Source organism: Globicephala melas, chromosome 9 (genome assembly GCF_963455315.2).
Source record: "Globicephala melas chromosome 9, mGloMel1.2, whole genome shotgun sequence".
NCBI lineage: Eukaryota > Metazoa > Chordata > Mammalia > Artiodactyla > Delphinidae > Globicephala > Globicephala melas.
The window spans coordinates 51,652,748-51,667,574 of record NC_083322.1 but is presented as its reverse complement, the minus strand read 5'-3'; the positions used below and the strand labels follow the sequence as shown (position 1 = coordinate 51,667,574).

The 14,827-nt window shown below is 36.8% G+C and overlaps 1 protein-coding gene across 20 annotated transcripts in view; it reads right to left on the bottom strand.

The window, feature by feature from the left end:
* Positions 1 to 14,827, bottom strand: part of ADAM22 (ADAM metallopeptidase domain 22) — a 242,910-nt gene that overhangs the window by 34,605 nt on the left and 193,478 nt on the right. For all 20 annotated transcript variants that reach the window (XM_060304530.1, XM_060304528.1, XM_060304534.1 and 17 more), the window contains exons 19-25: positions 14,555 to 14,605; positions 14,267 to 14,330; positions 12,556 to 12,661; positions 10,168 to 10,287; positions 6,255 to 6,423; positions 3,163 to 3,277; positions 664 to 754 (exon numbers count right to left, since the gene is read on the bottom strand). In XM_060304530.1, coding sequence (XP_060160513.1) covers positions 664 to 754; positions 3,163 to 3,277; positions 6,255 to 6,423; positions 10,168 to 10,287; positions 12,556 to 12,661; positions 14,267 to 14,330; positions 14,555 to 14,605 — 716 coding nt within the window. The remainder of the gene's footprint in view (positions 1 to 663; positions 755 to 3,162; positions 3,278 to 6,254; positions 6,424 to 10,167; positions 10,288 to 12,555; positions 12,662 to 14,266; positions 14,331 to 14,554; positions 14,606 to 14,827) is intronic.

Genomic DNA, 14,827 nt, shown 5'->3' with positions numbered 1-14,827 from the left:
CTTTTTCAAGTTTATAAATAGAACCAAAAAATTGTAAGTTGAACTTTGAAGCTTAAGAATTAGGTTTCTAAAAGTTGTAACTTACAGTTGAATTTCAATTTTAATAAATTACAACTCTGAGGAGTTTTTTCTTCACACAAAAACACCCACATATGTAACAAATAACAATGCCTCCTTCATACTGGTTGTGGAGAGGTTTTGCTCTTTGCAGGATGCATGGCCACAGTGAAAGCACTCAGGAGCAGATCCTGCTGTTGTTCTTGTTGATATGACCTTTGTTATTAAAGCGCTATGCTCTCTAATTCACTATCTTGCCTAGATTTGGGGGAATGGGTTTAAGTCAAGAGAACTTGCATCACTGAAGAGCAAACCAACACGGCCTTTGTATGAGACACGATTTAGATTGATTTTACTTCATGCAATGGTTTTAAGAAATACTCAGTATTTTTAGAATAGAAGGGAGTTATCTCAAAATCTAAAAAATGATAAATTATTATTACCTCTAATCATGCCAAGAATAATCATTGATTGAATATTAAGCCAGACTTATTTTCACTGCAGGTATATTTATCCAATGATACAAAACTTTCTAGATGTTTAATTCGTTTAGATAAATACTTTAAAGTATAGTTTGACAGTAACATACTGAGCCATTTCACTTACTTATAGCCCCATGCAGTTATTCCTAATATGAGGGCCAGCACTAAAATGGTGCCAGCAATTATGCCTATTATAATATTGGTACCAGCAACACCTGGGGGGAAAAAAGAAACAATGAAGATCAGTGTATATAATTGAAATTTTGATATAAAATTCTTTCAGGAACTTTATTCTCCAGATCTGTAATCATCACACTAATAACATTATTTGTTTTAAAAAGTGGGTATTTTTTTCTTTGTACAGTTTTAATTTTAGAGAACTTTTTTTTTCAAATTTTATTTATTTATTCAGATATAATTGACACATAACATTATATTACTTTCAGGTGTATGACAATGCTCTGATATTCGTATATACCTTGAAATTAAAAGTAGGTATTTTTCAAGGGAAGAAAAATCGACCATAACTTAGCAATCCATATCCATTGTTTTTTTAAAATAAATAGTTATTTCTGTGTGTTCCCTGTTAATTCTTGTCCAAGTGCATTTTGCACAGTTTTATTTTCCATGTATTTTTCTGGAAAATATAATAAGGTCATTGAACTAAAAGAAAGAAGAGTAAAGTTAAGGGGAAGAAAGGAGGGGTGATACTACTGTATCACCATATATATAGCGTAGCATCCTCTGGGGAGGAATATTTAGAAATCCATGTTCTTTTTGACCCTGACCTCTTTCTCAGAAATTCTAGAAATGCTATTGTTCCTATCACTCCATTTTGACAACCAGTGTAAGGTCCTTATTTTGTGTGATATTTTGTCTACGTAAATATAAGCTTCTAAAGGGGGAAAACATGCCTACAGATGAACAGAATCAGGGCTCAGGTGGTGTAGATGATAGAAGACTGTAGTTCCCAGTCTTGACAGTAATAGCTGTGGCATCCTGGAGAAGGAAAAACCAAAGGTAAGATAGAGTCTGGTGAGCTGGAGGTTGGTGCTGGTGAGGTGTGAGAGCGAGGCTACACCAGACTAACAGGAGGCCAGGGCAGGGCTGGAGCTCAGGACTGGGCAATGGCACTGTTGTGTCTGGCAGCACCCACTGTCAGGCAGGCTGCGCTGCAATCTTTAAGGGATCACAGCAGTGAGAGCGGCCCAGTGAGTCAAAGGCCTGGACAATAAGTGCAAGTGAGAGCCCAAGAGCACAAAAGGCCTGACTCTGATACCAGGAGACCAGTTTTGCTGATAATGACTTATACCCCATGTTAAATTTCAGGGCTCTCACCCAGAGCAGCTCATACATCTCATTGTCTGCGGCACTCCTGAGGAGTCCTTCTGGACATCAAAGGTCAGTAATCATGGGTGACTGGAGCAGATTCCAATTCCCCATGACAGAAATGGCAGCCTCTCTATCTGGGAGCCCTCAGTAGTCACGGGGGATAGCATGGCTCGGGCATCTAGGAGACTGGCCAACTCCACTCTGCCCAGGTCTTCTGTGGGATGGGTGGGTACAGATGCACCCCGGGACATTGGGATTTTCCTACTCTAAGACCTAGCCTATCTGTGTACCCTTCCTTTCCTTCCAGGGATTTAACAGGGATCAATAAACCTGAATGCTATTCCTGATTACTTCTAAGCAATGGTATGACTTTTGACGAGTTACTTAAATCCACGGACGTGAATAGCTTCATCTCTGTTTTAACTGCTGGAACCACACTACTATTGCTAAGACTGAGGATGCCAAAACCCTAATCATTCTGTGAGTTTCATTATTAAAGTCACATTGGCTAAGATGTGTAACCTGTATGGATGATTAGAATGAAAATAATCATTTTCTCATTCTTTGGAGGTGAATGGACGTCAGGATTTCAGCATTATTTTATGCAGAAGAATACTCAATAACGAAATGATAAAAATAGTTTAAAAGGGGACATTCATCTCCAAGGTATCTATCTGCATTTAATTTCTACTTCTCCATTTGGGCCACTCTAGCTTTTAGAACTGCACCCACTGTTTGTTACACATGTCGAACCCCTTCCAGGCACCTTGGCCAAGGTTACTACTTCTAGAATTACCTACAGTTCAGGCTACAGAACGGGAGTTGAATATAGATGAGGTTCTTTAAGAAAGAATATTAAAGTCAACAAAATATTTTAAAATCAATTCCAATTTTTCCTCATTTATTCAGTCCCAATATATAAACATATAAAATATATAAAATATAAAATCAGACACTTAAGGATTTTGACTACTTTCTTCATTGAAAAGAAATGGTAGGGTTTGTTGTCAGCACCAAATGAGTACAATACTTGGAAAATCTCCGTCTGATATAGGACAAGATCCAGCTAAATCAGGTGACTAAGTTATATCCAATATTTCATATCATTACAAGTTAATGGAAACAATCAGTTTCATAATATGGGCCCCAAGCGTATATTGTAATTCATTATTATGTGGATTTAACTTATATTTGAGTTATATAAGAATAATCGAAATGAAACTTTCAGAAGGGCAGTTTTCTCCTTCCTTGTGCATAACGACAACATAATGGGACCAAATTAAGTACCTACCATTGCCAGACAGAGTAATGCCAGCCTTTGCATCATCATTGTAAGGGAAGTAAGTGCTGCAGTCCTCACCTACCCAGTGTCTGTTACACACACACTTCAGCTCATTACTGCAAACCTGAAATCCAAAATCAATCTAGAGTCAATGCCAAGTCTCTGGTGCAGAGGCATGAAAAATAAACATTAATTTCTAATTATTATATGCCTAGAATTTGATGGGCCTGAAAATTTATTGGTACTTTCTTCCTACTACTACTTTATATCTTACTCAAGTACTTAAAAAAATATTTTCTAGAGATCAACAGTTGACCCAGAGGGAACAGTGAATTTTAACAGAGGAGTGAATTTATACGTCTAAAACAAAAATCAATGAAATGATTGGTTTGAATTTCATTAACTCAAATTTTATGAGGGAGATTTAAAAAACTAAGCAGAATTATAATCATTTGCCAATTATCCAATACAAAGGTTTCTTTCTTCTTCTTCTTCTTCTTTTAAAATAAATTTATTTATTTTTGGCTGCGTTGGGTCTTTCTTTGTTGCTGCGCGCGGGCTTCTCTCTAGTTGCGGCGAGCGGGGGCTGCTCCTTGTTGCGGTGTGCAGGCGTCTCATTGAGGTGGCTTCTCTTGTTGCGGAGCACCGGCTCTAGGCGCATGGGCTTCAGTAGTTGCGGCGTGTGGGCTCAGCAGTTGTGGTGCATGGGCCTAGCTGCTCCACGGCATGTGGGATTTTCCCGGACCAGGGTTTGAACCTGTGTCCCCTGCACCAGCAGGCGTATTCTTAACCACTGCACCACCAGGGAAGTCCCTAAAGTTTTCTTTCTTCTAAAGAAAGGATCTTTATACCAAAATTTTATTCATCTTTTAGGAAGCAGATGAGATAAAGAGAAATCTGACAAAGAAGAGGGGAGGCCTGAGGCTTTGCAGTGGTCTGAGAAGAAAGCTTCACAAACCGTAACCTGGGCACCTCAGCCCAAGCTCTAGAGATTAGCTACCTCAGGGTGATGGAAACTGAGAATTCCCTCAAACAGAACCTAGGGAAAAAATTCACATAAAATGGCACCAAATTTTTAAAAATTATCAGACAATAATGTCTTCATTTATATAGCCAGGAAACAGAATCTATACCTAAGATCCTATGATTTAAAGCAACTTTGAAAGGAGTGGGAAGTAGGAGAGAATTCAGTTAGGGTTAAGATCAGAGAAGCGCTTCAGGAGACAGATTTTGACTGGATAGGTTTGTCTTTTGTCTGCTTGAATTTGCCAGAAGACAACATACATGCAGATCTAAATGTAACTATAAAATATGATTAACAAAGTGCAGATTTCAAATTAATTCAGATTAGCAAATTTCTGCAGATTAACAAACATGCAGGAAGAAAAAAAAAGGCCTGGGTTTGAGACCCCACTTCACCACTATCTTTTCAACAGACCATAACGAGGCCAACTGGTTTCTCCAAGTATGTTTCCATATCATACAACAGCACCAGTGACATAGTGACGAGAACAGTGACACCGATGTACAATGATCATAATAAACCCCGTCATAGCTAATGTTATTGGACACTATGTCACAAGGATCGTTTTAAGTATTACATATAAGTTACAGGTGTTAATTCATTGGTTCTTCACAACAATCCTGTAAACTAGGCAATATTATTATTCCCATTTTACAGAGGAAGAAAGTGAGTCACAGAGAGGCTAAGTAGTTTGCCCAATCTCACCCAGTTAGTAAGGAGTAGAGCTGGGATTTAAACTCAGACTGATTCCAAGCCCATACTGTTAACCTACATGATGTATACTATATAGAGAATATCTACTGTATTTCTCATTTTAATTTCTGTCACATATACAGTTATATTAAAAATACATAGAATATAACCTTTATAATAATTATGCATAATTATTAAAAATTATTGGATGCTCTTTGCCACCTGATTTACTTGTGTCTATCACTCATTTACTCATTCCTTAAACAAATAGTTAATTGACACAACTGTGTTTCACACTCAGGACTTCTAGATGAATAAGATACAGTTATTCATTAGCACAATGATCAAGAAAGAATTCCATTATTCTTTTCTCCCATCCCCCCAAAAAGCATCTCTCCCTAGCATCCTCTTCATTATTAAGGAAAGAAGGCTTAGCAGATCTCTTTATAGGAGCAGAACAACTTACTACATGTCTTCTCTATTCTCCTGTGCCATCAGAATCCCTATCCTTTGGCAAAAAGTAACAATTACTAATACCTCCCTAAGGAAATTCTTGGCATATCCCTTAGGGATATACATGGAATGACCAGGATTGAAGGCTTACAATTCCAGGACAGGGGTCCTTTACCTCAACTGGATAGTATAACCAGTTTAAGCAAAGAATCCAGAAGGAGAATAAAAAGAAAATCATAGCACATGCCAAAAGAAAAAGAACAGGAAGTTTTCGTTAGTGTACGAATTCCTAACTGAAAATGTCAAAACTGGAATCACTAATAGAGCATGTTTATTTAACCTATAAATTTACTTATATAGGACCTACATTATCAGATATATGACTTAACATATAGAATTTGGTCTTTTAAATACCACCATTCTTTCCATTTATTTCTGAGAAACATTTCCTTAATTATTCTGCTTCTATTTCTAGAAGTTATCCTCAGCAGGTACCTACTGTTGTGGCCAAGGCAGTTACTTATGGTCTGTTCTAACCAGTCAGTGCCTGGATCATACCAGTTGTTAAATATTGTGGCCATTGCCCCTGCTTTGCACTCCCTTTTTTATCCCATTATAGTTTGTTAAAATTTGTCTCCTAAGTCACTTGTAGAAAACTAGCATTATATTAAAGATCAATTTAACCTAATAGGAGAGGAAGATGGAAGAATTTGGTCAGGAACATTAAAGTTTTTCATATCCCCAGGCTTTCACAGATTACACGGCAGACATATTCAAATGACTATGACCACATGACGGTTCACATACCAGCTAGAGAAACATGGACAAGCATGTTTTCGATCATTACAGAAATAAGCAGTTTAGGGTTTTGTCTGTTTCTGTGATATAAAAGGACTGAATAGTTCTCTATGGTGAGGTACTGAATACTTACTCCATTTCCTGAACAAACAGTGCCTTCTTTAGTGCTTAAACAAGTACTAAAGTTGAAGGAAGCCACAGGAAGACACCTGTGTTCTAAGCACATCATTTGGGGACCACAAGGTGTCCCATCTTCCACATAGCCAAGGTCTACATCTTCGTCAAGCTTAACATGCCCACCACTAAAAATAAATGGAGAGCAAAAAGAAAATGGGATTCCGTGAATTCATTCATCTTGAGAACATGCTTAAAAACTTAAAAGTATGCAATATCACTTTCTCTATTTTCTCTTTATTACTAATAAAAAACAGTAGCATAAACATTTTCAACCTTTAAATGGAGACAGAAATTGAATCTTTTGATCTAATTCCTTTCAGAGATACTGATATATCTTAAGATTTAAACATAATTATTATAACAAGGGCCTGAATTGAAATGGTTTTATCATTTTGCCTTGGCTATCACGTACAAGTCAAGTAAGCCATTATTACTAGCATTTGACTTGATAAATAAGTAGGTTTCAAGATGTCAAATATATTTCAAACAAGGATGAGAATTTTTGGTTTGGGTTTACATTTCCCAAAAAAGATTGTTCTATTAACAAATTACAGCTGACCTTTGAACAGGTGGGGTTTCGGAGTGCCACGCCCCCCCCCGCAGTCGGAAATCCAAGTTCCACGTCCACAGATTCAACCAATGGGGAGTTGTGTAGTGCTGTAGCACATATTTATTGAAAAAAATCCACGTAAAAGTGGACCCTCATAGTTCAAACCAGTGTTGTTCAAGGATCAACTGTATATTTGAGAAGACTATACTACTGCAACAGCTATTTAAAATAGCAAGCCCACATATACAGGAAAAAAAAATAAACAGGATAAAAATAAATAAATAAACAGGATGGGAAATGAAAATGTATATTCATAATCAATTTATGCATATGGTACCATGTCAGTGCTACTATAAAAATCTCCATTCTTTTTATTTTTAGCAAAATTATGCATGCACATGGAGACAAATTGGTTTTTAAAATGCAATAAAGTGATCCACTGCCCCCTACTGCTCCGTATTTCCCTCCCTGAAGGAAACCAGTTTCTACTCTTAATTGACTCATTTGTTTTTTATGTACATATCTTTAAATAATGAGTTTGTATCACTATTTTTAATTTTTCCATTTTAAGTATTATCAATTGACTTCTCTCTATGGAATTTGAGAATTCTTCTCTCCCCTACCTTCCATCACATATTTTGTTGATCAATAGTTAAATCAATAACAAATTGTGCATTATTATGATTATGTAAATGTTATTTAGTTGAGTGATATAGTACGCCATAATTAAACCCCTTTCTTTTCCTTGTACAACTTTTTGTTTTCCCTCAGATTAGCAAGTCTCTTATTTGTTTGTTGAAGTATCACTACCTCAAAACTAGTCCAATTCTGCTGTCAAAATCTCCACTTAAGATGTGTCTGAACATCAGTTCACCTTCCTGAAATAATCTCTCCTGGAGTTTCCACCTGAAGTTTCCTCTGCTCCTATCTGATTTGGTTGGCTCCGCTCCTGTAAATGGTTCAGAGCTGGACATCTTGGATTTCCCCTCACGATTCATTGGAGGATTGCCATATCTCTCTCCATGGTGAGTATCTTGTTTCCTAAATTCCCTGTGTTTCTTTCTTAGTTTACTTCTTCATTTTGGTGCAGCACAATTTCTAATAGCTTCCTGAGAAAGGACATAGGGGAGTAAACTCGGGGGAAACTTGCGTATTTAAATGTGACTTTATTTTCTACCCTCACACTTGATTCATATTTTGCCTGGGTACAGAATTCTAGTTTGGAAATCATTTTCTCCATTGTCTTCTGGATCCCAGGGCTCTTGTTGATAGACCCTAAACCATTCTAATGCCTGATCCTTTCTTTCTTTCCTCTCTGGAAACAGTTGGGATCTTTTTCTTTGTCCTAAGGTTCTGAAATTTCCTAACGATAAGTTTTGATGTGTCTCTAATTTCGCTCATTGCACCTTGCACTTGGTGAGCCTGGCAATATGGAAATTCAAGTCCAGCAGTTCTAGATAATTCTCTTGGAGGTACTCATTGCTAATTTCCTCCCTGCTGTTTTCTCTGTTCTTTATTATTTCCATTCCAAAATGGGGAGCTTTGCTCTACGTTCCCTTTCTTTGCCTCTTTGCCCTATTTTCTGGGAGATAATTTCAACTATTGAATTTAATTTCTGCCATCGTGTTTTTAATTTCCAACAGCCTTTCTTTTCTTTTCTTAATGTTCCCCATTTTTAAAAATAGCACTCTATTCTTGTTTCATGATAGAAATGTCTTATCTCTGATAAATGTTGATAGCTGGTTGCTGTATTTTCTGTTGTCGGTTTCTCTCCCTCTCTCTCTCTTTTTTCATGTTAGAGTCTTTCTTCACAAATCTGATAATCTGCTCATATTTGAGTTGGGGAACCAGACAGATGATTAGAAATTCTAGGACTTTCTGACTGAATACCAATGAGGCTGGACCACTTCTATACAACTCTGATATTGATATTTCCTGCTGTCCTTCAGTTTGGAAACCTTCTGTTTTATTTTTTGCAGACTGTAACGCTCAAATCTTTCATGGGAGGGTGAGCAATCCCCAGTTTAGCTGAGTCAGGGAAGCAATCTGTGGATCTAGCAGCTTCTCTAACAGCCTTCACCTATCTTCTTTATTTTAGCTCCTTTCCCAATCTCCAACTCGTTTACTCTCTCTTCCAGAAGAAGATGACACTGCCCATTTTTGAGCTTTTCGGGACTGACAGTAGGTATCGGGTTATTTCTTGGTTTTCCCCATTACTGACTTAGGACTTCAGCTTTCTTAGTTTTTGTTTGTTTGTTTGTTGTTTATCTATTTTATTTTATTTTTAATTGGTGTACAGTTGATTTACAGTGTTGTGTTAGTGTACAGCAAAGTGAATCAGTTATACATATATCCACTCTTTTTTAGATTCTTTTCCCATATGGGCCATTACAGAGTATTGAGTAGAGTTCTCTGTGCTATATAGTAGGTTCTTATTAGTTCTCTATTTTTTTTTTTTTTTTGGCAGTACGCAGGCCTCTCACTGTTGCAGCCTCTCCTGTTGTGGAGCACAGGCTCCAGACACACAGGCTCAGCGGCCATGGCTCACAGGTCCAGCTGCTCCGCGGCATGTGGGATCCTCCCGGATCGGGGCACGAACCCGTGTCCCCTGCATCGGCAGGCGGACTCCCAACCACTGCACCACCAGGGAAGCCCTCTATTTTTTATATATAGTAGCATGTATATGTCAACTCCAGTCTCCCAATTTATCCCTCCTCTCCCTCTTACCCCCTGGTAATCATAAGTTTGTTTTCTACATCTGTGACTCTACTTCTGTTTTGCAAATAAGTTCATTTGTACCCTTTTTTTAGATTCCACATATAAGCGATACCGTATATTTGTCTTAGTTTTGATAATCATCTACCACACATCTATTTGCTCTCCACGTTCCAAAATTTTGTTGCTGTTGTTTCCCCTCCCTTTCTCTGCTTCCCTGTGGATAAATGAATTCTAAAAAAGATCCATTTGGTGTCATTTTAGTGGGATTTCAGAAGGGAGCAAAAGAAGATGCATATATTTAATCTACTGATTTTACCCAGAAATCCTCTTTCATTTCCCTTAGTAAGAATGAAATGCAAACTAAACCCTGAAAGATTTTACTGACCAATTAAACATAACTCTCGCCACCATATAACATTCCGCAGTCAACTAATTCTCTTCTTTTCGTATCTTTTCTGTCAGGATTTCCTTAATCACCTCTATGGACTAGAGTCCATTTCATCTTACTAACATACACATGGACTGAAAACAGAAGCAATCCTAAGCTACATTCCTGGGAAATAAGATGACTAATGTTCTCATAGAATGGTTAGACCATTACCTGCAGTTTAATGTTCTTGCCTGCTGTACAACTAAAGTAGATGTGATTTCACCATCGAGTTCTCCAAGCCTCGGGATATTACCAATGTTCGTACACAAAAGGTAACCACAAAGCACATCCCTGTGTCAAAAAAGTATGAAGTATTTACTTTACTTCTTTCTCCAAAGACATAACGTAAAGTTAGAACAATAACCTTATCTAATTTTAGCATTTGTTTTTTATCAACAATACTATTTCCTCCAATTATAAGCAAAATAAAATGAGATCAAATTAGTTTACCCCTGCTTTAAAAAGTGTCTTCTCTGAAACTCTTGTTGGTGCACCAAAATCCCAACTGTGTTCTAGCCTTTCCTTTATTGTCCATTTAGTATTTATCTAAAGGAAATTACCCATGAAATAGACTTTTTTAATATCCAAATCTCTTTCCCCATAACACATCACTGGATATACTAAAACATTTATAAAAATATTTGATAAGTGAATGAATGATCTTTGGATGAGTATTCTTTTAGAATACAGTGCTTTCTTCAACCTGTGGCACCAGAATTAAAGAAGAGATTACACATTTCATATACTTTGTAGATTCTCAACAACATAGGCTCATGATCCCTTTTTCAATATATGTCACTACTCCCCCAGCTATCACATACAATTCTAGTTTAACTTGTAAAATATTTTCATTTGTGCTAAATACTATCTTACTTATTCTCTATATTTAACACATTTTAATTGTTAATAGAATAATGATAAACACATGTTCTAATAAATATCTTACAAAGACTGATTAGCAGGCCAGCAAGACTATATATGGAAATATTAGGCTTTATCAGATAGAAAAAGAGAAAAATTAAGACTTGTATCTATCACCAACACAGAAAAATATGTATTATTTCATTCTTGAAAAATATTTTTTTAAACTTATATCATTTTATTATATCTATCATAAATGAAAATGCTTTCTTAACATAGAAGAGATATGCACTGAACATTTTTTTGTTGGAGTTTACTAAATACTTTAGGATATATAAAAAAATTAGACATGATTTTTATCCCCAAGGAAATTATACTCTGCATGAGAAGAGAATCATATACATTAAACAATTATAAAACATAGAGTTGGCAAAAAGGGCCATAAAAATAGTACAAAGGGCTGTGGGAGTTCAGTGGAGAATAGGGAGAGGATTTATTTTCAGAGTAAATCCAGAAATAATTTACAGAGAGAGCATTGTCCAAGCGGGACTTTGAGGATGGCTAAATTTTTGGCTGATAAAGGAGTGAGTATAGAGGGTGCTTCCTAAGGAATGAATAGCACACACACAGGCGTGGAGGTAGGACAATAAAATGTATTAGAAATAGCCAGGTTTGCTAGACTTTGGAAGAGCAGAAAAAACAAAATATGTAGGTTGGGGCCAAATTGAGGAAGAGGTACAGAGCCAAGCTAAGGTTCGATTTTGTTTGTTAAGCAAGACAGTACGACATTCAGCAAAGTGGTTAAGAGGGAGCTCTAAAATCAGACTGCTGGAATTCTAATTCTGCTTCTGTTATATCCTAGTTACATGACCTTGGTCAAATTAATTAACTGTGTCTCAGTTTTCTCCTCCATAAAACAGGGCAAACTGCCGTAAAGATTAGATGATATAGGTTATGTAAAGTGTAATACAGTGCTTAACGCATAGTGCGCATTCAATAGATGTTGGGTATTATTCTTACTATTAATTAGGTATGTGGAACCAGTGAAATTTGAACAAAGAATTTTTGACATGGTCAAAAAGATTCAGGAAAAGATTATTCTGATGGGAGCATGCTAGAGACTGCTGGCATTGAAAACTAGTAACAGGCTGTTGTAATAGTTGTAGGGTTGATATAGGTCTTAGTTGGGGTAATACAATAGAAGTAGAAATGAAGGGATGAATTAAAGGCAAAGGGTAGAGGAGTAAAAGAGAATAATGAACATGATTGGGCATTTGGACAAGGAGCCAGAGGGCAGGTGGCATCAGGGATCACCCTGAGGCTTCTAGACAGAAGGACAGTGAGATATTAAGACCTTTGGCAAAATAGGCCTTTATAAAAGTCAGAGCCAGTTAATTCAATCTACCAGCACTGAGGACATATTCTGTTGGCTTTCATTTTTGTTGCCTTTGAGATGCTGACAGGTGCCTTCTAGGTGAGAAAGTCCTGAGGCAGCTATAGGCATGGCCTGAGCCTTAGGGGAGAGGTCAGAACGCGTGTTAAGATTTGGGAGCTTTCTGCAAAGGTGATGCTGGAACTGTGGGAAGAGATGAGGTGAAGAGAATGCTTTACAGGATGCAGAAAACAGGAAAGTCCTGGTCGTTCAAAAAGTAGTGCCTGCAACTGAGGTATAAACTCTAGCTAATTTCTCCATCTCACCGTTTGTTGCACTGTATCCATGTGTCTTTGTCTTTCCCACAGTTACCCTTCTCGGTGCCTTCAATATTCAGTTTCTCATAGCAGTATTTGTCTGATGCTGTCACCTCTGAAGCAGAATAGAGTTTTCTATCAGTGAGAGATACACCACATGAGTTGTTCAGCATGTCAGCAGTAAGGGGAAAACACGCACGACGGACTCTCCTTCACTACAATGTTATCAGTTCCAAAAATTGTAGCTATGGTTCACAAGAGTTCCCTATATCAAAAGCATCCATCACTCAGGTACATTTTTCACAACTGCTCCTTTGAAACTTGGAAAACAAATCTATTTAGATCTTTGACAGGACTCAGGCTATAGGTTCTAAGAATAACACTCCTCAGAATTTGGCCAGTCATTAGGGGAAGATGCTACCAAATATTTCATTGAATAAATACTCAATGCTTTAATCTCAGTGCCAAATATAAAGCACGAATTTCTCACTCAGCAAGTTTTATGAATCATAAAGACAATTTTATTAAACGAGTGATGTACTATAATTAAAGATTCAAGATACAGCAGTATTTCCACCTTGTTTATTAATTCTTAACAGCTATCGAAAAATGTTACTCTACTTTTAAACAAACTTGAATTCCGGTTAAATCTCTGAAAGTCAAATCACATTTTTAAGTCATGTCAGCATCTTTGTCAGGATTATTTTTGCTAAAGCCAAGGTTGATAGATGGAGCCATCCAAGAGTTAGATCAAAACGACTTTTGCAAATTACTCAAAGATGATTGTCGGTATGTATATATAGATATATTTTAAACTAATTATATTGGTAGTTTCTTTTCCTACTTCTTGCTGTCAGCCACTAATTTTTCTTAAGGGGAAGAAGCACAAACCATATTTCTTTGTCCAGAGCATAAACCTACATAACTAAATTTTTCTCCCATCCCCATGTTTCTCTAGTTGTTCCAAAGAGAGCATACACTTCCCCTCCCAAAAGGATTATAGCCACTGTTTGTGACAATTAAGGATTATCATTATATTTATAGCTTGCTTTCTAATACAAATCATCTCTCGGAAGAGTTTAAAACAAAAACTGCTTTCAAAAGGGCCAGTAATACTTCTGGAAAATATATCACATTTAAATATACATTCAAGTTAAATATGTTTTAGATATAAATGTTATATGTTTCCCCCTGAAAATCTGATGAATTTTGAAAGAAATAACATTAAAATATCTTTATGATATGGCAGAAATACCTCAACAGAAATTCACCTATAACTAGTAAAACCAGCTGGAGTTTAAGAAAGAGAGTTAAGGAAGAAAAAGCAATTCTAGCTAAAATGCTACAGTTCTTATCCAAGGGTCCATGTCCATTCCATGTGGTTGATGGGTTTTGCCTAAGGATGCTAAAGGCAGCATAAGAGGAGCTAAAACCCAGGTTTGCTCTATTCTCCAAGCTGCATGCACTAGAGTGGACTTTACCTGCCTGGAAGCAAAGACACTTTCTGTCCAAAGACACTGCCAGCTAGCCAAGAGGTGTGGAGCTGTATCTTCTCAAAGAAGGTGCTTTTCTCTAATTTCCACAAAAGTGCCCCTGCTAAGACCTGCAGTGGCTTTGAAAATCCCCTAGTCATAAAGTAGTTGAAAAATTATTTCCAGCTCACATGTCTTTGGGCCAGATACCATACTTTGAAAAGGATCAAGCCATACTATTTACTCACTTTGCCCCCAGATGTATTTGCATTGTCTATCCCTGGTTTTACATCTTCCTCCAAAGCAAATTCCCTAAAATGGAAAAGCATACCCATTAGCGACACGACGTCCCCTTCTGTCAGATAACTGAAAAAGAAAATATGACTAGGAAAACTAGTAGATGAGTATTATAAAGGCCTTTTATCTTCAGAGTTGATTACAAAACATTTAATATGATCTTCCTACTTTGATAAGACTTCAGTATTTCTTTCACGCTGGTACACGTGAAACATTTAGGTAAAGATGAAGTAACTTACCTGGACACCATCACAGGAATAACCATCCATCTTATGAATATTGGGGGCACACTAGGAAAAGAAAACAGAAGTATGAACCAAATGCACAGCAAAATATCAAGATGAGCTAATCCCTTGATAAATATTTTCATTTTAAAAATAAAGTCTGATAATATAGGATAGTCTCCCAAACCATCTGAAAATAAAAACAAACAAGATCAAGAGAAATCAAAAGGAAATGTAACAATTGGTGCACTTTCCCCTAAAAATATGGATCGACCAGAGGCAAAAGTA